Source organism: Pleuronectes platessa, chromosome 2, assembly GCF_947347685.1.
Source record: "Pleuronectes platessa chromosome 2, fPlePla1.1, whole genome shotgun sequence".
NCBI classification, from domain to species: domain Eukaryota; kingdom Metazoa; phylum Chordata; class Actinopteri; order Pleuronectiformes; family Pleuronectidae; genus Pleuronectes; species Pleuronectes platessa.
Window position 1 is genome coordinate 13,071,003 of NC_070627.1, and position 24,900 is coordinate 13,095,902.

At 41.7% G+C, this 24,900-nt stretch overlaps 1 protein-coding gene across 1 annotated transcript in view; it reads right to left on the reverse strand.

Moving 5' to 3' along the window:
- Positions 1-13,443, reverse strand: part of ca16b (carbonic anhydrase XVI b) — a 93,393-nt gene extending 79,950 nt beyond the window's left edge. Inside the window, exon 1 of the mRNA XM_053438961.1 lies at positions 12,654-13,443. Within this exon, the coding sequence (XP_053294936.1) occupies positions 12,654-12,738 (85 nt within the window). The 5' untranslated portion in view covers positions 12,739-13,443. The remainder of the gene's footprint in view (positions 1-12,653) is intronic.
- Positions 13,444-24,900: the final 11,457 nt, after the last annotated feature.

Here is a 24,900-nt window from a genome sequence, read left to right on the forward strand (position 1 = left end):
ATTAAGACCATTAGTCTGAGGTTAAATTTGTTCTTTGACTGACTAAATGAAAAATTAAAATAAAATAAAAAAATTCCAAAAACTAATTTAAAAATGTTCCCTTGACACCTGGTCTAAATAAAATAAAAATTCTACTGTGCATGTGAGCGTGTCTGCATGCATGTGAAGACCTGTCTGGCTTTTTATTCATCGTGTTAATTGACAGGAAGTGCTGCTGCACATTCAGAGCAGAGACTGTTTTGTGAGATGTTTTTGTCAATGCCGTGCAGGCTGCTGAAAGCCTAAAATACAACTTCATAGTGAGATATGACAGAAACTCAAGACCAACCCACACAGACTAGCACACAAACACAAACTGACACGCACTTGTATATATTTTGTGCATTATAGCCTTGGACCTCCTCCTGAATAGAAAAGCTTTTTGTTTGCGTTTCATTAGGGAACTTGAACAACAAACACGTAGAATAGCAGGAAGGGCAAAAGAGGCACACTCGACTTCTCATTATGCCGCACTTGCTCTGCGGTCCATTTTCTAAACTTATCTGGAGAAGTGGATAAGACCATTTCATTTTAATCAAATCCAAACGGGCCACAAACTCTCGATGCACTCTCCGTTCAGACACAATACCTTCTTAGCGTTTGTGTTCCGCTTTCTAAAAAGGTATACTATGGAGATCCATATCATCTGTACTATAATGTTACAGAGGAGGTTCTGAGAAATGACAAGCTCAACGTGCAGAGTGTTCTCCAGCATTTAGGAGAGAAACACCCCAACGATCATCAGACGTCAGAGGGGGGGACACATACATCCTGGCATTTATTCTCTATTCTTAAGAGGCCGGTATGGACTATTGTTCTATTGTCCGACTAAACTCTTTCATGATTTAACACTGCAAGTCTTCCGGTGGAGAAGTCAGTGTTTCAGAACCGCCCTTGGCATACGGGCTGAATCTGAGTTTGACAGCTACTGGTCAAAACTGATGAATTTGCACAGTAAATCTGAATTGCGCTGTTGAATGTGGTGCTGGGGCGATGCTGGTACAGTGAATTAAGTGCATTAAATAGCTGGAGAGCACACTGATTGAGTGCATCAAGGGGCTCTGCTGAAAACCATTAACAAGATTAAACAAATTCAGGGCAGGTGACCTTTTCCTCGACCGGCTATAGCTTTTTCCCCGCACAGGCGACAATAAACAACCCTCAACCGTCAAACACATTTCCACACACACAGTAACATGACTGTACATTACAGCTGTGACAGTGTTAGGAAAATTTACAGTGGAAAGGGAGGTTTTCAATTTTCAATGTGGCAATTGGATCTCTTAAGTGCCAAGAACTTATGAGGTCATACCTCAGGATACGGTGCGCAGCCCCACGTGAATTGTCTAGTTATCGATTCAGAAATAAATTCAGCTGTCTCTGGCGCCTGCATTACACTCCCTGCACATTTCTGTTGCTCATGAATGGTGATGGCTGATTACTGGTAATGTAAATGGGCCCATCACGCCTAGCAGGTAGAGCGTGATACTGATGCAGCCAGGCTAATAATCTGATCACAGCTAGGGACCACCAGGCTGAATGAAAATGTATGTTGCTGTGAGGGTGTTCCAGAGGAAAGGGTAGAGTGTCAACTTGTAAAATACAACGGTAATACAACTGCAATTAAAAAAAAAAGGAAATATGTGAAATCAAAGTGCTGCAGTAGAAAACATTTCCCTGATACTGTGGGAAAATAACTAACCTGCAGCATGCTAGCCAAAAGGACTTAATGTTGGCCATAAATAATACCACTGCACCGGGAGTTTTCATGCTTCACTACAAAACAGGCTCTTCTTGCCTGCCCGGAGCCATACAAGCAATGAGACGTCCTCTCTTCCTCTTTAACTGCACTTTGATGTCGGATTCGAATCAATACTTAAAGGCTGAATTTAGAAACGATAAATAAAACCAAGAAGAGCGATGCACTCAATATCTCTGCAGCCTCTTTAGTGGTGTGATGCTATGTAATGTTTACTGTAAGCAGTTCATTATTTCTGTGACAATAAGCACCATGATGTGAATGTATATTTTCACAAGTGATGACAGGCGTACCCATTGTACAAATCAACCGCACAGGCCCAAAAGTATATTTTACACTGAAACACAGGTGAGAAACACATGAATGAAAAACTGACTGTTCCATAAAAATGATGCAGATGAAAATGTCAGTCTTCTCCAATGTCTTGCATTACAGATTTGTATTGTTTACCTTATGATAATTTACAGATCATTCCTGGCATATGGAGTTGATATTTTTCTAAGAGAAGTCATGCACACTGACGGCGCATGTATTCCCATTTTCGATGATTTACTCATTTCCTGCATTCTAGTTTTATATTTCACTACACTGCCCAAAATTAACAAGCGAAAATATGATCTCAGGCTCTTGTGATTAACCTTCCTACCACCCTTACTTAATTGCAACTACAATGAAAGTGTTTGTTTTCCCACTGTTCAAATTGCCATGTCATAAATCATGGACAATTTAAAAAAAATATTTAATTTGCCTTTCCCATTTGCCTTCCCCTTCCCATTTTGAGAGCGAAAATATGAAACGCGTCACATTTAAAATCATGGACATGTTCAGAGTTTCAAACAACAATTAAATTTAGAGTTAGTCGACTGGCCTGTCATGAAAAGATGGCCACTAATTAGCCAAAAGGGATTACAAGACTATTTCAGTAACCATCATCAATGCCAACATATAACTCATGACAAATGAGGACATCTGCTATGGTGATGCCTACTCCACATTCACACACTTGTTTGGCCCTGCTTTAATACAAGGCAGCCTGGTGGTCGTCTGTTGAGATGCGAAAGTGTATCCAATTCCTGTCAACACCAGACCATCAGAAGAAAGCCATAAAATTGCATGTCAAACTCAGTAAAAAGCGACATTGGCACAGATTTCATCACAAACACGTAGTCAAACTCACAGCAGAACACATCCAAGGCTAATAAACATGAGATCGAATTTACACGAGAGCTAGAGCAAACAAAGGCTGAAAAACAATGTTCAACTGAGCAGCACTTGGCTGCGACTCAAAGTAATGGGGCCGATCAAGCAGCAGCATCACAGCTCAGTGGTAAAGCCAACATGCAAATGTAATTCTTACAACCTGACGCATGCTGATCCCAAAAAAACACAATACTCATTGTTTAGATTATTCTCAATGACAAAAAGGAACCAAATCATCACGTCTGCATAACTTAAAAATGTGCTACTTATAGGTTGCATTTAAAGATATAGTAATGTAGATACCTTCTGAAGTTAGCGCCTCTTAATTCCGATTTGTATCTAAAGAGGCGATTATGAATTACTGTAGCATCCAGTAGTGGGGTCCAGGGGAAAATAAATCACGTTCAGTTGCAAAAGAAAAGAAGTAATAGAAATGGAAGTAAAACAGGAACTGAAATTAGCGCCACTTTCCACCAATGGAGGCAGCTGGTGGTGAGTAAAGGAATGAGGTTTGATTCTGATAGTGTCCCGAGCCTTTGTGCAATCATCTGCAAATTGTCCACTTTGTTGGGTCTGCATAGTATAGAGCCATATAACCGGTATAAGGACCATAACATCAACATGAAGTCCATAGTGTCTGCAGCTGATTTCTGTGCATCTGTAATGGGAGTTTTGAGGCCTGAGACTCCACGCTGCTCTGTCGTGCTCCAACTAGCCCTCAGACTAAGTCACATACGCCTCTGACAGCACCACTCCACATTTGAGCTTGAATTGGAACATATTCCAACTAAGAATATTCAAACAATCAAGCTCGGGAGGCTTGTATGGAAAAAAGGGGAAATTGCGTGTGTCAAAATTGGCCACAGTTCAAGATGATGTCTTTAAACGTCTTGTGTTGTCCTTCATGCAAGTTTCCAGCTTCCAGACGAAAATATTGACACACAGAGTGATTTGCTGCACAATGAAGAGCACAACATAAAAGCGCTAGACATACTTCTTTTGTCACATAATACTCACTGCAATACCCCACAGATTTACTATCTATTCATCGACGGGATGATTGCATACAATGTTAGAAGGCTTATATACGAACTGATGAAGATTACAATCCTGAATACAAAATTAACCTCTTTCTATCTCAAAGCAACAACATCCATCTCAACGACTGAGGACTCAGGTGCCATGAAGCCTATTCAAAGCATCAACGTGACAGCGACACGCGGCTTCAGAACCTTGAAGCTGTTGAGGCAGAGTGGTTGCTAGCTCCTTCTCTCAAACCGGCTGCTAACTAAGTGTGGCGACAGACGATCTCTGGAATCCCTCAGTGATTAGCGATTACCTGGGGATCGGTTTCCTCTCTGCGGCAGTAAACACTGTGAGGTGTAGTGTTGTGAGGTGTAGATTCGCTGTGACAATAACGCACAGCACCCGTCAAGCCTTCAGCGCACACCACAGCTTGACAGATAAACAGACACTCAGCAATTTGCACAACAGCCCAGTGAAAATGGCTGGATGGTATGTTTTCTTCCTTCTTTTTTTTTTTTTTTTTTTTTTAGGTTGAACAAATTCAACTGTTGACCGTGTTGACGTATAAATCCTTTTAATTGTCTAATAAAACCTTGAGTTGTCTTTGTTGAGAGAGTGTGAAATAATATCTTTCTGATGTATGAAAATGTCAAAAGGAAAAGGCCATGGTATTCAAATCCCTAGTTAATTAGGGTTCCAGTACTAGGAGGGGTTGAATGTTTGTGTGTTGAGGAACAGAAACATTTGCATTCCCCAAAGGGGAGCATGTCAACAGGATCGATAGGGTAGACTCTTAACTCCTGTTCTGCCTCCAAAAACCATCTAACTCAGCACATATCTTCCCTCGGAAATCTCTTAAATTAACTAACAAAGTTTCACACTAGCTGCCTTGGTCGTTTTCACAATATCACAAAATATCACTTGGCACAACAGTACAATGTCTAAAAGAGACAAATAAATTAGCACCTGGAAATGGTCCACCAACACCACCACATCACCACACCATGAAAAGCTTAGCCCTCTTTTTGGTAACGTGGTTTAATATCAATGACCCTCATTCCAGTGTTGTTTCAGAGCTTTCTCGAGGAATAAAGAGAGCTCCCAGAGAGACAGTCCAAGTGTGTGTGAGAAACAAACAGAACATCAATCTCAGTCCAAGCCCAAAGGAAAGAGCCCGGGGACGGATCTCTCACGGTGTTAACTTAGGGCGAGGTGGGAAAAAAATGCATTCAACAAGGAATTAATGGAATGGGTTTAGCACTGGAGTGGAAAAGTGGGTATTGACTTGGTGTTAAAGTCAGCCTGCCAAGCTGCATCTGATTACAACTACTCGTCTGTATTTACCACAGAATACGCTCATGATGAATAAGCCTAAGTAATTATTCCATTGTGTAGTGTAATATGTGGTGTGCTATTGTACTTTCATGCGTGTACTATTTATATAATGTAGTTCCTAATATCAACAATACATCGCCAAGCTATATGAATATGTAACTGACGCACTATGTCCGATCAACGTGTTACCATACAACCATCTCTCCTTTGATAAAAAGCATGTTTTTCGAGTGCCCAAATGTTTCTTTAATCCTATTTTATTTCACACTTAAACAAACTAACTCGTAAGTAAGTCTAAATCTGATGTAGCCATCGGTTGGAAAAGATTTATCTTTCCTGGAGCCTTTTTGCTGTTGGTTACTTGGAACAACTAATTGTAGCAGCTATCGTATTCTCTTAAGTTGACCTTTGACTCACACTCTTCTTCACAATACTTCTCCTCATGTGAATTCAAGAGTTGGGTCTCCTGATATCCATCGTTTATACTGCTCTGTAAAAATATCCACCTTTATTCTGCCATTGTATGTTAATTCGCTAGATTACTGAATTTATTCATTTGAATTCCACTTTATATGTAAAGACCAGAGCTGATAAATAACGCAGCTGATATAGCTTACCAGTGATATCCAATATCACACTGATGCATGTGTCTAACAATGAATTATTATTATTGTTACTTTGTGAGCAGTTTCAATTTTGCAATTTTATAAACTGTATATATTTACATAGGTGATTGTATTGAAAATATATATGGGCCTATGATATTGTTAACATCTTTTGTATTCCTCATTATTAATATCAACCTCAACAATAAAATAACTGCCACAGAAAAAACATCGAACAAAAAATATCAGTATGTTTAAAAGCAGCCGACTGGAAAGTTTTGACCCAACAAAGCATCATCCAGTTTGATTAAACTAATACCCCGGGATGCTCCTTTACGAAATGTGCTAAACAACAGCCAGGGCCAAAGATCTAAGGGCTGTCAGGTTTACATGGCATGGTTTCGGTTCTATTTAAGCATTGTGTTACTGTTCCATTTAAACAAAACACGTGTCTGCTCAGACAGTGACAGCTACTCTGCACAGTTAATAACACTGGAGTTTCACTGCATTTTAAACACACAGTGTAGTGGCTGCCTTTTAATGTAAAAGTGACCTACATTCATTTTTCTTCTACATACGGAAACACACTTGTATCTTTCCCTCACACTAGAGCTGCTCAAAACAACAGGATTATAATTTATGCAAAGGTTAAAAATCAATTCATCAAACACTACTTGACTCTCCTGCAGAAAGCTTATTTGGCAGTCTACAGAGCACCGTGAGCTTGATAAAACATGCACAGCCTAATCCTATATCTTCAGTGATTGTCGCCCATAATTCACAACAGGGGGAGGGAAATGAGCCTCGTGGACGGGGTAGCCTACTTTTTGAATTTGTTTTTCCTTGACTCGTAAAAAAAGACTATTTTGAATGTAGCCCAGTGAGAGAGAGGTGAAAAAGGAAAAAGAACAAGGAAAAACAATGAGCACACAGCAAACACACGCTCTGTTGACCCACAATAAAACAATGCAGGAAAAGGGAGCCTGAAGGTTCCATTGTCTCCATTCTCCACAGGGCAGCGCTGACTGACAGTTCAGCTGTAAGTAAAGCTGACACAGTATCACATCGCGGCAACACTGTTTAAGGGCAAAGAGGACGTGGAGACTAAAGGACACAGGACATTTATTGATATGGCCAAGTCCTTGAGAGCGGCAGTGAATGTCCTTCAGTGACAGTGCCTTATTGCCTGGACATTAATCACTATTGTCATGAAGCACAGGAAATAAGTGCACTAGTTCCCCCAACAGCATGTTTCCTCCCTTGTTTCAAAGCAGCCCGGTCAAACCCAGTTTCCATGTGCGAGTGTGTGCGTGTGCGTGTGTTTGTGTTTTCCGGGTTGGACGTTGCTCGGATAGATGAAATGATTTGGAGGGAAGGGGCTGTGAGTAATTCTGAACGATTAAAACACCACTGTGACCAGCTTGGAGAATCTTCACCGAGAGACTGGGTGAACTCAACACACACAGTAATGAAGTGATGAAGAATTGCCTTGATTAGCATAAGTTAAACCAATAAACTCTTTAATCACAATTAATGTCCAATTATTGTAATTATCATATGAAATAATGCACCGTTCTCAATAATGTGAGCAGCGATTAACTGAAATATTGCACTTCAATGTAAATTTTTGCCAGAGCAGCTCACATCTCTGAAGCGTGAAATTCACTTGTGAATATGCATAAAAATGATATTTAAAATTAATATGATTTATAGTGTTTATCCTCAATAACTGAAGCAGGGCAAGACCTGCTCGGGTTTTTCCTCTGCCACACTATCCAGGATATGAAGACAAAAAAATAAGGATAGGACGGCGTGTGGTATTAAAGGAGAAGAGAAGAGAACAGACGCAGTGTCTGTTACCACACTGGTCACAGCTGCACACATGTATTCAGTAAGCTTGTGAAGCAAACGTGACAGCAAAGCAACTCTAAACAATACCCCAAGTGTTGGATCTGCTTGAAGATGTTCTGCTTCTGACATTCTATTTACATCGTGACAGAAAATGTGACAGAGCTGTTGTATAGCTAGAAGAAACCGGTGCAGCTGTACCCAGTGGACATGAGGTTAGACCACACTGTTGGGCTCATGATTACTGTTGTAATGTGATACACACAAAAAAAGATTATTTTGTGATTTCATTAGGAGAGCCGGGAGTCACAGATTACAGGCTGTGGAACATATTTATACGTCTTCTCTTTATGCTTGTGTTGCTCTGCCGGTGATCGTGCTTTGTCTCCTAGCTGGCGTTAAAGGCTCCCTGTGGACGTAGTGTGATCCTCTATTGTGCATATACATATTTACGCATATGCACACAAGTGAGTGAAGGTGACAGAGTCAGTAGACATCCTTCCTCTGGTTCTGCCCAATTTAGCAATGTGCCAACAAAAACAGGAGCTATGGTTGTGACCGTGTTTGAACGTTAATGATAACAAAACCTTATTATTATGCAAAATATTGCAATTTGAGTGGTTCTAAACACGTTGGGACCTTTTTTGTTTTTCATTGTGGGAACCTTTGGGCCTCTCTATGACATTCTTGACCACGTGAAGGGCTTTGATATATTTTATGTGTTTGTGCTGTACAAATTAAATTGAATTATTTCCTGACAATTGCAGCATATATAAATCTCGCACAAAAAGAAAAAGGTTACAGGGTTAACTTCTAATGAGGTGAATCATCAATGCTATGCTCATTCAATATATTGTGCTTGATTATCATTCGAAAACTATCAATGCCAAGGACATAGATAAAACGAGCATGGTGTCACTCCACTGGCAAACCCTCATGTATGAGGGGACAAGCAATTCAACAAAATGCTCACCATGTACCCTAACAATTTCAGATTTCCCTTGTTTGGAAAAAATTAATTGAAATTTCTGTACAAATATCCAGCTCAACATTTTCAGATATTTTAAAAGAGAAAAGTTTGATATTATAGATTTAAGTGATTCCTCAAGCGTTCTTTTCCAGACTTCCTTCAACTGTGAAATAAGACGTAGCTCATTTCACAAGCTGTTTTCCACCAAGGGAAGCACTTTTTCCACAGCAGAGATCAGTTTGAAGAAAACCCAAACCACAACAGTGTTAATCACTATAAACACATAATAAACAACACACAACCATTCTCCAAAGCTAAACTACACTACACTTTAAACTATTATAGTCCAAACTAAATTATCAATAAAAACTCAATTTAAAGTATGTCCATTGTCATCAAGCAGGTAGATTAGCTAGTCGTTTATCCGAAAACAATATGCAAAGGATGAGCATCACAAGCAAGAGGATAAACTGTGAATTATCTGCACATGACTGAAAAGTGATTACAGTGGCAGTGATTCCCCATCGGACCATTTATTGGGTGGCAAAGGCATCTGGTGGAAACGACAACAGATAACAGTTTGCTGAGGCAATCCATGATGGAGATTGGGCATATGTTGCTGTAGCTATTTTAAAACCAGGGGAAAGTTGTTATTAACATCATATGTCAGCACTGTACGTACTGAAGCAATTATCCAGGGAAGATTCAGAGGACCTTGATGATAACGATGCTGTTGCCAACATCAGTGATGTCCAGACAGCTGGCATCCTGCTGGCACAGGAGTAGATCAGGACCTCATTAATATCATTAATGCCTTTTCTCTCGTACTAGTATTCTATACGTTCGGAGTGAGTGAAGATAGTGTATCCCTGCAATATATGGCATACAAGCACTAGCCAAAAAGTTGTTTATTTAGCATTTAAATTGCCAGAAATCTGTTCATCTCCTGTTGTCTGTGCTAATAGCTATTCTACAACTTTGTATCAGGAGGCATTAAGGCCTCCCCCCCCGTCAGGTGCTGAATTCCCATAAACTTGCAATCAATTCCTCATTACTTGTGTGACGTAATCGGAAGCATTTCTATAATTATTGCCAAACTATGTTTCTGATGATGACTGCAGATCTGCAAAAATGGCTGTGGATGCCGTCATAATGTCATAATGATGGACCGACAGATTTTTTTTTTAACAACCATAATATTGTAGCAAGGGTGTGAGTGAGTGTAAGGGGAAAAGATTCTAGGATATTTGTGAGAAAAAAAACATGAAGAGTGTTTTTCTAACGAGGGCTGATGATTTTGAATTACATCTAAATATACACTAGAGGAAACCTTCTCTGAGATATAATGAAATTAGGCCAATTTCATCAACATCGACACCTTAAAATGCTTTTTTGCATTAATTCAAGAAAGAAAACGAGAACCCTCCTTTTTTTAAACACGAGTTTACTCAAAATTTAAAAAGATTTAGGTCAACCAGTCTAAAAGAGCAAACAGACGCATGTGAGCAGCGAAGAAGTCGTTCCATCGGACAAAACCTCCACCAGCTAATCGATGGGGATCCAGGTTGTCTGTGTTGCCTTCCTGCCGTGTGCCGGAGGTCTGGTGTGACATGCAATATGAGAAAACTTGTGTGTGAGGCTACTAGTCAATAACACTGCAAACTGAGGACGTGGAAGCATTGAACAGGGGGATTTTGGGGCAGAGGGGGGTGACTCACAGAAACCATTCTCCTGTTACATCACTGCTACTTCGGGTATGGGGGGTGACTGGTGCCACACGACAGGTGATGACTTCAAAATGTATTTGAGACGCACACTAGCTACGACTAAACATACATATACTATACATTTCTTAGGAGGGATAACAAAATATTTGGCCATTTAGCCACTGATTTATATGCTTATAATTCCCAGAAAAACCTGACTGATAAACCTGTGATCTTAAGACTGATATTAGTATCAATAAGTACATTGGACCTATTGCTGTCACATTCATTTGAATGTGGGTTGGGGGTTCCTAGTTGAACTGTAATGACCTGTTTTAATAGCTGTATACTTTACATTCTAGAAGTGAATCTGATCGTCCAGCGGACGGCACTTGTCATTAGCTTGACCTATTGCATAACCTTTTGACCTCTTAGTAAAGTAAACCAAAAATGTTATGTGGTATTCCTGCATTAGAGGGTTGGCAGGCAATTGATTATCAACTATTATTTTTCGAAAACTTGACCAGTGTTGCAGCATATTCTGTCCGGTGACAAATATGTCTGCTATAATTTCATTGCATCATATTTCTCTCGGTCTTGGTGTCAAATGCTGCAGGTTGTTGGTAAATCTCATCTGTCACATTGTAGAGTTCAAGGCTGCTGCACAATATTTTCAACTCTTGGCCGATTGTAATTTTCTTTGAGATCTTATAATTTTAGAACAACGCACTGGACGATTTGGCCAAAACGTCAGTTTGAAGGAAACAATTTCACAGTGGTGACTCCAGAGACTTGAAATCTCAGAGAAACTCGCAATATCTTTTTCCTCTTCAGATTTTTTAAGGCAGTTGGCAAACAACTTGTAGGCACATTACCACCACCTTCTGAGCTGTAGTGTGGAGCACGAGCCTGATCAAACTTGAAGAAAAACCAACATGAAGGAGGAACGATGTCTTGTGTTATGTTCTGCAGCCGGAAAAAATCTATAGTTGTTGTCATGGCCGACAGGGTGTATACATTTTTCAGGGCGAACTGGAGGTGAGTTGGAACTTTAATGTTGTTTTAAGGTTGGTGACGCTTCCAGCTCAGCTCGCTCTGTCGCAGGTTTCTGTCAGAGACAATTATTGTAGGATGGAGACATTTACGATTCGAGATCAGGGTGGCTCAGAGTCAGTCGGAAGCAATACAAGGTTGGCCCCCCAGTGGCCCCAACACCAGAGAAAGATACACACACTTCAGGATTGTTTGGGCAAATAATTGGCACAGAGTGACCTCCAGTTGGGAATACCCCCACGAATTAAGGAAGGGTCAAATCGGATTCATAAAGTTAGTCCGGTTATCCTCTGGGGTGCAGCAGCCTTAATGATATGACAAGATACCTAGGATGATGCTGCAGAGGGGGTAATGATAGTCTTGTATTCCCACTGCTAAATCTCTAGCAGCACTGAATCTGAGGGGCCACAGATGTCGGTGCATCAACAGCAAACCCACAGGACCACATCGTGCGGTGACTGCACTTGTGCGCGAGTGGCATTAATCGCCCCTCATACAGGCACGTCCATCCGAGAGGCAGCGGCGCAAACTGTAGCCTTCATCCTCCTCCAGTGTCCGGACCTCCGCACATGACAGCGGGCGGACACGGGCTGCACCTCCCCGCAGCTGGAGCGGCGCCGCGGGGAGCGAAACTTAGGAGACACACAAAGAGCACCGCTGCGGGCTGGAGACCTGGCGGAGGGACAATGAACCCGGGGGGACACGACGTGAGACAGCGGAAAGTCTCAGTTTGGGACTATAGCAGGAAGAGCGTTCTGGTGCATTTGCTCGGTTGTGAGTGTGCACCATGTTGAATAAGTGTGTGAGGAGGAGAAGCAGCACGTTTAACGGGAGGACACACACACATACACATTCATACAGCTGCTCAATCAATCGCATGCGCACAAATCACGGAGGTTCGTCGGTCACAGTTGGACCTATAACTCGGCTCGGTTCGGAAACAGTTACCGGAACCAGGCTAAAGTAAAAAAAATAAAATCAAAAGACACCCCCAAACCCACAGACAAAAGTCGCCTTTTATCCCCCTCCATTACACCAGAGCTCCGCAGCACAGTGGACCTCTCTTCGGGGGAACCACGAGCGGCCGACCCGTGTTGTGTGTCGGTACTCACCGGGCTGACAGGCTCTGCGCTCGGGCAAGGTTAAAAACATTAAGGGTAGTATCCACCAGCAACTCGGTTCCCGTATCCTCCGCATGTTAGCCCACTCATGGAGAGCAACAAGAAGGCAGCGGGTCACAAAGTTTCTCCTCTTCTCTCCACAGTCTCCTTTTTTTCTTTTTAATTAAACGAGAAAAGAAACGGTACCGAGGGGAAATCACGAGTGGAGCCGGAGTTGGCTCAGCGGCGGCGGCGGCAGCAGCAGCCGAGGAGACAGGGCATCAAAGTCCGGGTTAGCGGCTCGGCTACACACGCTCTCTGCTGTCTTTGAATAGTAATAGTAATAATGGAGGAGAGAAAGATTTCAGATTCTCATTCAGCCCGGGCTGAGGCAGTTGTTCGCCTCGAGGAGCAAAACGCCACACGCACTTCTTCTTCACCGTCTGAAGTCGGACTCCACCGCGCCTGTAGCAGCGGGCTTCCACATAGCGACATTCCCGGAGTGAGGCAGCCGGCGGTGGTGGAGGAGGAGGTCGAGGCGGCTGGTCGATCAGTCGCTGTCTTCTTCTCTAACTACCGCGGGCGGCGGTGGAGGGAAGGAGTGAGTCACAAAAAAAGTGGTCGCACGGTATCGATCGCTCTTCGTTCAAGTGATTATCCGCGGCGTCAGCGTGACCGAGGGAGACGCACGAAGCGAGGAGGAAAAGTGGAGCTGGAAACGTCCCATTCTTCCCATCCAGGAAGTCGACTAGCGGTCAGGCATGCACGGATATCTGGCTACTGGTCCCATCCTACCGGACAGGCTGAGAGGGAGGGAGGGAGGGAGCCTGCACGGGGCGGGGGCCGAGCAGGGAGGGCGGAGGGGAGGGAGGGTCTTAGATTTGCTGAATGCAAATAACCCAAAGGTTGCATGTAGGATGGAAATGGGTCCGAACCACTCAGGGAATGCAAGACACACACTGAAGGGTTAAAGTAGAATATACTGCTGGCTACACAATGTACGGAGACAATCTTACCAAGGTTAAGTCAGTCCCGGGCTTGTAGAACTAAGATTCTGTATTTTGTAAGCTGCTTTCAGACATGCACCGAACTCCGCAGATCCTCCGGATTTTCTCCGGAAGAGTTGCATGTTGGGAGAGCGAGAGCCTCCGGGTTATTTGCAGACTTTTTCCGCCTCACCCCCGAGTGTAAGGTCTGCAGTAAGTCGGGAGAATACGAACACTAGCTGGGGAGAGTGACGCAAACATACGAAAAGAAAACAAACATCTCCCGGTGTCTTACACGTTGATGACACCAACAAATGTGTCACAGGAGTTTGTGGCGAAAAGAGCTGACACCGGTGTGAGAAAATCTCTAAACCGGCTGTTAATACGTCACTTCCTGCCTCTGTGTGCTGCACCCGGCTGCACCACCTCTCGCTTGACCCAATCCGGACCATATCCTCAGGTCATGTCTGAAAACAGGCTTTATATAGCATTTCTGGAAGCCAAGAACTGGTCTCAGTCTCTGATCACACATCATGCAGACTCCCCGGTCCATCGATCTCTTACCGGTATTTCGGACCGGTTGGCCCCCAGTGGCCCCAACACCAGACAAAGAAGATCTGTATCCATTGATCGTCGTGAAATGCTCGTGGTGAAATTATAACTAATGCCTGAAACAACTTTCCCTTTCTACCCATGCTTACTAGTTGTCTGTTCGAGGTGCTACCATGAGGAAGAGACCAGACATCAAGCTGGTTCAGGTTGACAGGTCCAAACTAGGCCTCCTCTAAATGTTGCATCACACATGTTGCATCAAACCTGATGAAATCCTTCTCGAGGGTTATCTAGCTTCATCTGGACTGCAGCTTTGTTCTTACAAGCCCACTAAATCCATTGATTTCACCCACCCCCCGTCTTGTATTCTCCACTCTTTTCTTGCTACCTCCCAGGCCCCTATTATTAAAATGACCCTCCTGTGGCCACACTGTGATGTCCCTTTGCCTCCTGCTGGCAGTACTGTGAATGGAATACTTTAACAGCAATCATCACCTGGAATCTCATCGCGTACGAGTGTGCACTGATTGGAGAATTATACATCCACCGGTGACACTCCCCTAGGTATACGTGTAGTCAGTGGTGTTCTTGCAGAACTATCCAGCTGGACATTTAATTTGAGGAATCTGATTAAATTTCTCATTTAATTACCCAGTTCTCTGCAGGGCCATTGAGGACAGTCACAAGGGCCCTTTGCTTTTAATGTGAGCCATCTGCTTCCTCTCCACAATGCCTACCTTTTCAAAGCCCCCACAGCCTCATGAGCATCCTCGCACGATCCTCCGGGCTGCACTACATACGTGCACTCGGCACAACACCACCACGGTTGACGATTATTTCCAGACTTGACTTTATTCTGACTGATCCCATGCATTTGTATTGCTATCTTGTTCTGCCAGGCGACCCGGGTTTCAGACTTTGATTCATCATGCAGACTGAAAATGTGTCGCAGTCATCCCAACTCTTATGAGTGTAGGTAAATGTCCCCAGACCAATACAACATCACAAAAGGGCCAAGAAACAAACTTAACTTGGATTAATGTAACTTCTAATGTACATCCATTTTTTGCCATAATAATCTTCAATGCTTTATTTATTATGTCTCTATTCACTTATCAATGAGTGTAATTAGCCTCGTGGTTTGCCATATAAGACTTATACAATGAATCAAGTAGTCATAAACTCAATCTGTAATTATTCTAACAATCAATAAATGAACTTGAAAGTTTTTAATTGGGTCAGTTAATAAAGTTAACATTCTTTAGTGGCGTGTGTGTTGGCCCGACTTTCTCTAGACCACATTCTTATGCAAACCGTTTTATGCGGGACAGTGATGAGCGAGCTAAAAGCTAAGAAGCTAATACCTCATTCAGAAGTAGAATTTGTGGAGGGACCTCGTACTGCTGCGGAGCTGCTGCACCAGACAAAGTAATACTAATTTTAAGTGTCAGTTGTCTCACAGAGTGGACTGTTGATTACTGCTGAGGCAAAAGCTACTGAAAAAATTTGAATTAAAATGTTCCTCTCTGACCTGCAAGAAAACAAAGGGAACACCACGAAGAAATTGCTTGTTTGATACAAGAGAGAAACATGGTTCCTGTCTTTGAGTAAAAAAGTGATTTTGGCCAAACCCAACTGTGAGTAGCATTTTCATCACTACCATTAGACATCAGATCGATCCAAAGCAAACCTGTAAGCTTGCAAGCTGCTGCATAATTAAGTTATTGTGGTATTTGTATGACCCCACAAAGGATGTTATAAATATTCTATTTGTATATGGAAAAAGCTTTCACCTGCGATTTAAGTAAATATCTAGATGCACTTTTTCAACTGTGAAGATTTGCTGCTGTGGTCTAAACTATATAAAAAGGTTGTTCAGACAAAATTGGAATTTGAAATCTTTACCTTGAGTTCTGGGGTGACATTTTAACTTTCTGGTATTTAAAAGACCAAATAATCAATTGATTCATCAAGAAAATAATCAACAGATTGATTGATGATGAAGATATTGATAAGATCAAGACATACCTGTTACATGTAGTCCTGCAGTGTGCTCTGTCACTCACATTTCAGAAAATCACTTTTCATCTAGAAGAATGTGGGAAAAAGAATGCCTCAACACTTGCAATCAGTGCAAACTTAATTAACATTCTAAAACTAAAAAGCCAAGGGAAAATGTGTGGTCATAATTCAATCAATAAGCCGCAAGGCTCCACGAAGCCAAAGCTGTGATCTAGTTGTTTTCTTTTGCAAAAACATTGCCTTGAAGCTGTTTTGAAATCAACCGTGACATGATCCAGGCTTATAGCTTTAATAAAAAGGATGAGTTCCACCGAGCATTTTTATCTTCATGTTAAATAAATAGCATGCGAATAACAATGAAACCGAACAGATGGGTGACATGTTCCTCATGATCAATTTTAACCTAAGAATATTAAAAAAACAAGTTGCAGCCAATGAGCTTTCCATCAGATGAGTGTTTGTACTTGGAGAAGGATTTTGCGATTGCACCTCAGCGGCTGGTGAAACACTTAATTTCCCCCCAAACACTATCGTCCCTGCATGACCTGCGTTGTGATTTTCTACAAACATGTGAAAACTGGAACCAGCAAAGGATAATAACTAATAATACAATGCAAAGTTTCACTCGTAGCATGCAACCTGGACGTCTGACAGATGCACTGAGGTGACACTTCACTAACTTGGTGCAGAGCCACTTCCTTTTTCTGTACGAAAGCTGCAAGCACACATCAGTGGCCATAGCCAACATAACCTTAACCTCTACTCTTTGCAGTCTCTACTAGTTTCATGAGGCATTTGTAATGTGCGCTTTGACATTCTAATCTTTTTCACCCTTTGGGAGCTCAGATCCTTAAGGCATCCTAACACTTTCTCTGACAGTTAAATTGTGTTTCAGATTTTTTTTTTATTTAAGAGAAAAGGTGAGAAATGTATGATTCATGCGAGTCCAGCCATGACACCCGCGTTGTCCCCAGGGCAGCTCCTTCCTCTTTGCCCTTAAGTGGTTTGCGAATCACACTTGTATTACTTTTTCAAACACATTTCACATGTTGACAGTTGGTACATTATGTACGACTGTGTGCATCAATTATGTACTGCAATTCAGGCTATGACCATATATAATTTATCTGATTCTCAATCTCCTCCATTATTTAATCAAAAGCTATTTTTACCATTATTACTCTCCCCAAATAGTTTTATCTTTTGTGGGTCTCTCCTCTAGTTCTTCAGATCATTGTGTCATGTTTCTGCACTGAATCTACTCTGCATTAATGCTTCAGGAGGGTGTCACCAGCATCTGTCTGCCACAGCAGGACGACCTTAAGAAGGGTGGCATGCTCCAACTGCAAGGAGGGGTTTAAAAGTAACCCTCTATCGAGCCAATAAATAACAGTTATTGTTTTTGTTTTCTTCTCAAAGAAAGAAAAAGGAAGAAATATGATCTCAGACTGAAATGTCAGAGGAGTGGGATGTACTCCAGGATTGTAACTTATGCTACAAACTGAAATCTTCCGGTTTTTCCATCACGATAAATGGTAAATGTAAGTTGTGTTATATTTGCATCAGGGCTGGATAAATAAATCGAAAAAGTTTTTTTTAAATGTTTTTTTAGGACATTTTTCTGAGCGGATAATGGGCTTACAATCAGACACAGCAATGTGGCCAAGACAAACTCAAAATTATGGCAAGTACAGACATTTCATTGAAACATTCAAAGGACAATAACTGACTGTCTGTGCCTTGTACTCCCTATTTACTGCAATGACATTTCTTTGACTGCCAACCATTTGGTGCTTTCTTGGCACTCCCTGGTTACATTTAAGTCCTCACTTTCAAAGAACACTGATCTCATTTAAATTTGGTTAAAGTCCCATTATGTTGTGTTTGAATGCTCGTTTATTTGCAGAAGAAAATGTGGATTTTGTTTACAGTGGGTCGTGTCCTGAGAATTCCTCTTGAGGATTTAGGGTCGAAATGTAACTTGTAAAAATAGTGCATGAAAACAAATTAGCCCCTGGTAACACGGGGGAGTCGATAGCATTAATACTCAAAGCAACATAATTCCCTGAGAGCGCATGAGAAACTCGGATTTCTTGTGGAAATAACGACATACAAGCCCTGCTGTGCTACAACTATTCCTTATGTTGATTATAGATAATATTTCATGTATCACCTGTCTCTTGCTGGGCCGATCAGTGTAAACCTGTTTTTAGAGTTAGTTTTTAAATCATGATACGATCATAGAGTTGTTTCGTGTGTGTAAACTATTTCATTCATCAAAGTAACCAAGCCCTGTGCAATGTGGACAGGCTGTGATGTAAAGTGTTGCTGCAGCTGACCTCATTTTGGAAAATGATTTTCTGTAATGCAGAGATACTGAAAGAAACATGGAGAGTTTCAGATCTGGGTGGTCAGTATTGGATGAAGGAAATGTGAGCAGGGGGGAAAAAAAAGACTAAAGAGAGAGAGTTGTGACTTGAATAATTTCAGGCTGTAGTAGTTGCTATTTGAAGCCAGTAGAGGGTGTCTGCAAAATTCATGTGGCCATTAATCACTGCAGTTGCTCAAACCACCTAGGACCATCAGTGAAGCTCCCGAAGAATGTAATAGATTCATTTGTCACCGAGGGCCAATGAATTCCAGCGAACAAGTCCGATGGATGCTTCAGTGGCCAAGAAATCCGGCTGTAAAGTCACAGTGTCACTGTGTATAATAAAGTATATTGAAGCCCCAATAATTGACTTGAAGTCAGTGTATCAAGGCCTCGTACAAAGGGTTAGTGCAGCTTTCCAAGGAAAACTCTTTTTCTACTGTGTGCACAGTGGAAAAACAGGCCCAACAGGATGATAAATATATGATATATCTTTTCCATTGTGGCTTATTTATAATTTCGAGCTGTGAGACATCAATTTAGAACCTGTCTTTGTGGGTGTTCTCGACACATAGCAACCACTTTCCTGCACTTGGCAACAGCTCTGTCCTCCTCCAACGTGGAAGAAAAACAAGCATCCCAGAATGTTCAGTGACAAGATCGGCAAAGCTCTGGGATCAATTTTCATTTTGCTCCCAATAACTTGTATTCATTTGCAAGTGACTGAGGATTGTTGAGAGTTATCACCATTTATCAAAGGACTCAAACTGCTGGAGAAAAACCGAGGAGTCTGGAAATGCTCAAGGATACGAACGTGTGGATCGTTTCTCAATTACTGGAAGTCAAATAATAATAAAAAAAATTTAAACTTCTAGAAACGCAATAATAACCTGTAGAATAACAACTGGAAAATTCAATATGATAGACTGAATAGATGGATCACAACTAAATAATAATTTAATTTGTTGTTGTTGTTGTTGTTGTTGTTGTTGTAGTTTGTGGGTATTAATACAAATGAAAGTTGAACATGTAAATGTACAATGTATGAACTTCATACTTCATTTTCTTGGAATCTTTTCTTTCCTTATATCACTAGACACCACTATTCTTTTTAATTCAACGTTAAACACAAAATTATTGTAAGACTGCTCTGAATAATATTAGAAAAAACCAAATTTATCCTACAATAAAGTTTGTTAAAAAGGATGTTTACTAGAATTACTTAACCAGTTTATTAATTTAAATGCTGGCAAGGATGGATACAAATTTCCTGGTATACAGAGGAAAATATTTTTGGTTAAAACTACACATTTTTTTGTCATTGTTCATATGATGCCATAAAAGCTGTATCAGTAATACCTTTGTCGTCAGTGCAGGTAAGTTTTTTTAATTTGTGGTGGAAGTCGTCCCACCGTTAAATGGGAGGATGCTTCTCTGTCCTTGCTTGGACTGAAAAGAGCCGTGACAACCCTCCAATCCCCCCCCCCCCCCCCCCCCCGCATGCCTCAAGTCATTAAATTTAAGTTACCTCTGGCTTTTGTCAATAATTTACACGTCGCTGCATTTACCTTCTTCCTGGCACAAGTCGCTGTCTTTTTAGGCAGCGAGCGACCGCTCCAGCTGGCAGATGTTTGGACACATGGCCACACAAGGCTGAACAAAATAAGCTGTCAGAGTAATGCATCCTGATAAAGGAAAGCCGCTTGTCAGCACCGCCGCAGCAGAGAGGTGCATCCTCTACTCTGCACCACATCCATAACGTGATTTCAGCACGATATCCCACCAAGGACACGGCTGTGGTCTTATCTCGGTTTTCCACATATATTTCACTTTTCCACTTGTGCACACACATCCACACATAAGGGGCCTGACTGTGTGGACAGTGTTCGCCGAAGTCACCTGAAACTGGACTTATGTCATGATGTTTCTCTGATTTTAAACTAATGTTTTTTAGAAATATATGAGTGACCCCAACGTCAACCTTACCCTAAGAAAATGGACCCTTAAAGCCCAGGAGGTTGTGGGCCACTCTCTTTGAACCAACTTTCTGCTTTGAGCCATTATCACCTTCCCCACCTCAGAGTCTGTCCTTCTATCATTTTGTTGATTTGGGTGAAGCAACTCAAAAGGTTCACGTCAGTGCCACAGCGATGCTCTGAATGCTTTTTTAAATAGTTCAGAAAACTCATTCTATTATTTTTCATTCTACTGGACTAAAATGAAGAAGCAACTTTCATTTTACAGCTTCAGCTTCTTTTACCATCTGAATTCTGTGACTTCTTACTGTCTGGCAACCAACATCCCGAGGGGACCAGGTCAGCATTGATAGAAAAATGTCTAAGTCGTTTTCATTTATAATTGTTTGCTCACATAAATTAAAGATTTTAAAAGGCATTAAGTGATTTGCTGACTTTTTTCCTCTCAATTCAGCCATTCAGCAATAACCTATAAATGTACATACATGCAGGACATAGATTTGAACCTCTGACTTCACGTTTCCCCCTCCTCACGACTAAAACCTGACCTCCACAAGTTTAAAGAAACACTCACAGTGGCTGATCATCTTACTGTTAACGTCTCACTGCCCAAATTACACTTTGCAGAAAGTTCACTCATAAATAGATGGTCACTAAAAGTCCTACAAGGTCACCAGTGTGAATGCAGCCGACATTTGTAAAGGCGAGTATTTCAGGCCAATGGTTTATGAAGTTAAAACTGGAAACAGCTTTATGGTTTGCCACCGCCTCGTTTCCTGTGGATTTCTTTGGATTTTATGAGCAAAGACAAAAGCTGCATATAGCCGTCTTTCCGCAGAGATTCTCCTTCCAAGTCTAGATCAGCATCTCAAGTACATTTTTAAAAAGTACCAGCACCCAAGGTGGCCTCTCCCAGGGGATTAATCTAGAGGTCGGAGCCCCTTAAAGGGAGCGAGGGTCTCAGAGACTATGAATCCCTCCAAACTGCCCATCTCCTCATAGCTGCTCAGTGATCCTGGAGGGGGAGATAGAAGTACAGCAACAACAACAACAACAACAGCAACAACAACAAGCTGGGCACCATTAATGCTTTCTCCTTGGAAGGAGAAACCGCTAAATGGATTTTTTTCCCCCCACTACACGTGTTGACAAGCATGCCTCGTATCCATTTTGCATCAAAGACGTAACCTGGCACCATATAGTTTCTTCATAGATCTTAGTTAAAGGGAACATTTGTGAAGCGATAATCCAGTATTGACCCTGAGACATGTTCCTGTCCGCACCCACATACACAGCCATGTATCTCACAGCAGTGTTCGGGCTCGTCCATGTGCTTAATTGTTTTGTGTTGGTTAATAAGTGAGCAAATTAAAGGTAACGATCCTCAGAGCTTCCGTGTTTAACTTAACATCGTGTGTACATCAGTTCATCCACAGCCTCCCATGAACATCTGAGGGTCTTCTTAAAACAACTCCTCTTTTAAATGAGTCTCACCGGCACCTGCATAATTAACAAACAGCGTATTCAAACACGACGTCGGATCCCATCAGTGAACTTAGAGGCAAATTATTCCAGGACCAATTAAACTATTTGAAAAAAATGCGCCGCAAATACGCACACACAACACAACCAGATACACAAGCCGGTTCGCATACAGTAAAAAGTCACGACCCTGGCTGCAATTTGTCAGATAATGTTGTAGTTAGGATCAGGGATTTATAGCAGTTGTCGGGAAATGGCTTGTAAGCGTCTGCTGGTTTACGTGGCGTCTTAATGGGCCACGTGTCAGTCACCATTTTATACTATCTGCTGTCTGACAACAGGAAAATGTATGAATAAGAAAACTGTAATTAGGATTTGGCAGCATGTGTATGTGAGCCGAGAGAGTGGGAGAGAAGCGAACAGATAACACGCTGGAAACTGTACTGTCCTTCAGGAGGAGTCCACGTGTGAGTCCACAGCAAAAGCACCTGTTTTATGGGTTGAGGGTTCATCTCTACGACCGCTGCTTTTACATCAACTCAGTCAAGAGAGAATATACCGTGCACATTAATATATGGCAACGGCGGAACAACTGTATGCTCAGACGATAATTAGATGTAATTGCCAAGTGTTAAGAATCACTATAGCAGAATGTGAATGCAGCACGAGGGAGAGCGCCGAGCGACAGCAGCCAAAAAGGGCTGCTGGTCAGGTGCCTGGAGTTCCATTTGAGCAGAGCCATTATGAAAATTGAAGCTATGCAGATGAACAGAAGCATTGCTATTGGGAAAAATATATCACTGTCATCTCTACTTGTCATGCACAGTTACATAAAGGAAATATACGAAATGCGTATTTGGTGGAAACTCTGTGTTTGTGTGGAGGTTATAGTGTGTCGCGTTTTTTCCGTTGAACCAATCGAGTTAAAAGAAAAGGAAAAGAAAATTCCAGGCAGTAGCCGTGCTTGGCAGTGCTCTGCAGCACCTGCTCAGGCAGAGGCAAGGTCAAACTGCTCACAGCCCTGTATTAGTATGAATTAGCTTCTTTACTCTCATAATGGACCCATCTATCTCCTTTCTCCCTGTTGTTTTTAATTAAAGTGAACTGTTAAATGTCTGAACACTAAATTGCCTTTATGCAGTCGGTATCGGAACATTCACCCCACAGGTAGTACACACACACACGCACACACACACACGCACAGAAACACACATTAACGCACAGACACACATGCACACACGCACGCACACACTGTGTGTGTAATTCCACAGACTCTTTAGAAGGCTATTACTTTTACAATGTTAGATTCAGAATACCTATTTTAAGTCAATGAGCATATGTCTTTGAGTCATAATCCAATCTCTACTTTAACTGCATTCTGGGGGTTTGAGTGATATTTAAGTATCACTGCTGTTACAGATATTATTACAAATATTCCATGTTGAGATTACAGAACACTTTCTTCAGGGAGGCCTGGTGAGGACACGGTTTACACATGCCCTGCTGCTGCTGTTGTCATGTTTATGCTGGCCCTGTTTCAGTGCTATATATGGTAATGCACTGATTGGCAAGTGGTGATTTGTTAGACCGTTATATGCAAACTGCAAATACACACAGCTGTACAGTGTGGACATCTGAGAAATCGCCCTATGGTTAAATGCCTCCTTCAACCAGTGCATCTTCAACCTACATTTCTATTTATTCTACAAGGATTTGTGGGGTCAAAGTGACCTTGACCTTCACAAGTAGATGAAGTGACTCTGACCTTTGACCTTTGAGCACCGAAATCTAATCAATTCATCTTCGAGTCCGACTGAACATTTGTGCCAAATTTGAAAAATCCCTCAAGGTGTTGTGGAGATTTTGTGTTCACAAGAATAGGAAAGGACTCACGAACCGACCATGGTACCAACTATATTATTACAGAATATTCAACCGACTTAATGGGGTTGATATATTGTTTTCTTAAAATGGGACGCCTCTGCCAACTGTTTTCTTTTCCAGCTCATTTTTGCTCACATGCGGTCTCCTGTGGAGTCATCTGTCCCATGTTACCTGGATTCAAGGCATCCTGCTGGTATTTCACTCTACATAGTTGAAGGATGACACAATATATCCTCACACAGCCAAGTGTGAGATTATTAGTTTTAAGATAAGAGATATCATATCACTTGGAAGAAAAATAAATCTATTTTACCGTCAGCGCAGCCCCATGTTTTCATTATTGAATTGAAAACGTGATGAACGGCTCGTTTTTTCAGTGGTCTGCTTGTGTTGGTGAAAACTAATTAAAATCTATATGCGCAAAGTTTTCTACTAGACAATTTTTCCAATGCTTACTAAGCTCAATGCAACAGTTCCATGCTGGCATTCGTCATGTTTAAAATATGTAGCACACGCATATATCTTTTAATCATGACCTGTTTTCCCTCCTATGCTTCGCCCCCAGCGTCTATCCAGACGCCTCAATTTGTTAGTTTTGCTTTGCAGAGACGAGCGCCATTCAGTCTTCCCACCTGAATCTCTGCTGGATTCATACACGCAGAAGATCATTTCGGAGCTACTCTTCTGTGGAGTGGCTCTACTCCAGCACACGCTTTGTTTTAGGTCCCAGAGAAGAAGATGGATGCAAATCCAAGAGCAGACAAATAGAGCCCTTCTCTAGCTGCATGCCAGCATTCCACCGAGAATCAGGTTAAACTACATTATTGAATGCACGAGGTACAGACTGAAACCAAATCAAGCTTTATTGTGTGGAGGAGCTGGATACACATCCTGTGGGAGAACAGTCATCTCAAAACATGCACAAGAATTTTAAATCAAAAGAGGCACACTCAAGTGCTGCTGTTTTCAATGGCAGAAAAGGGAGG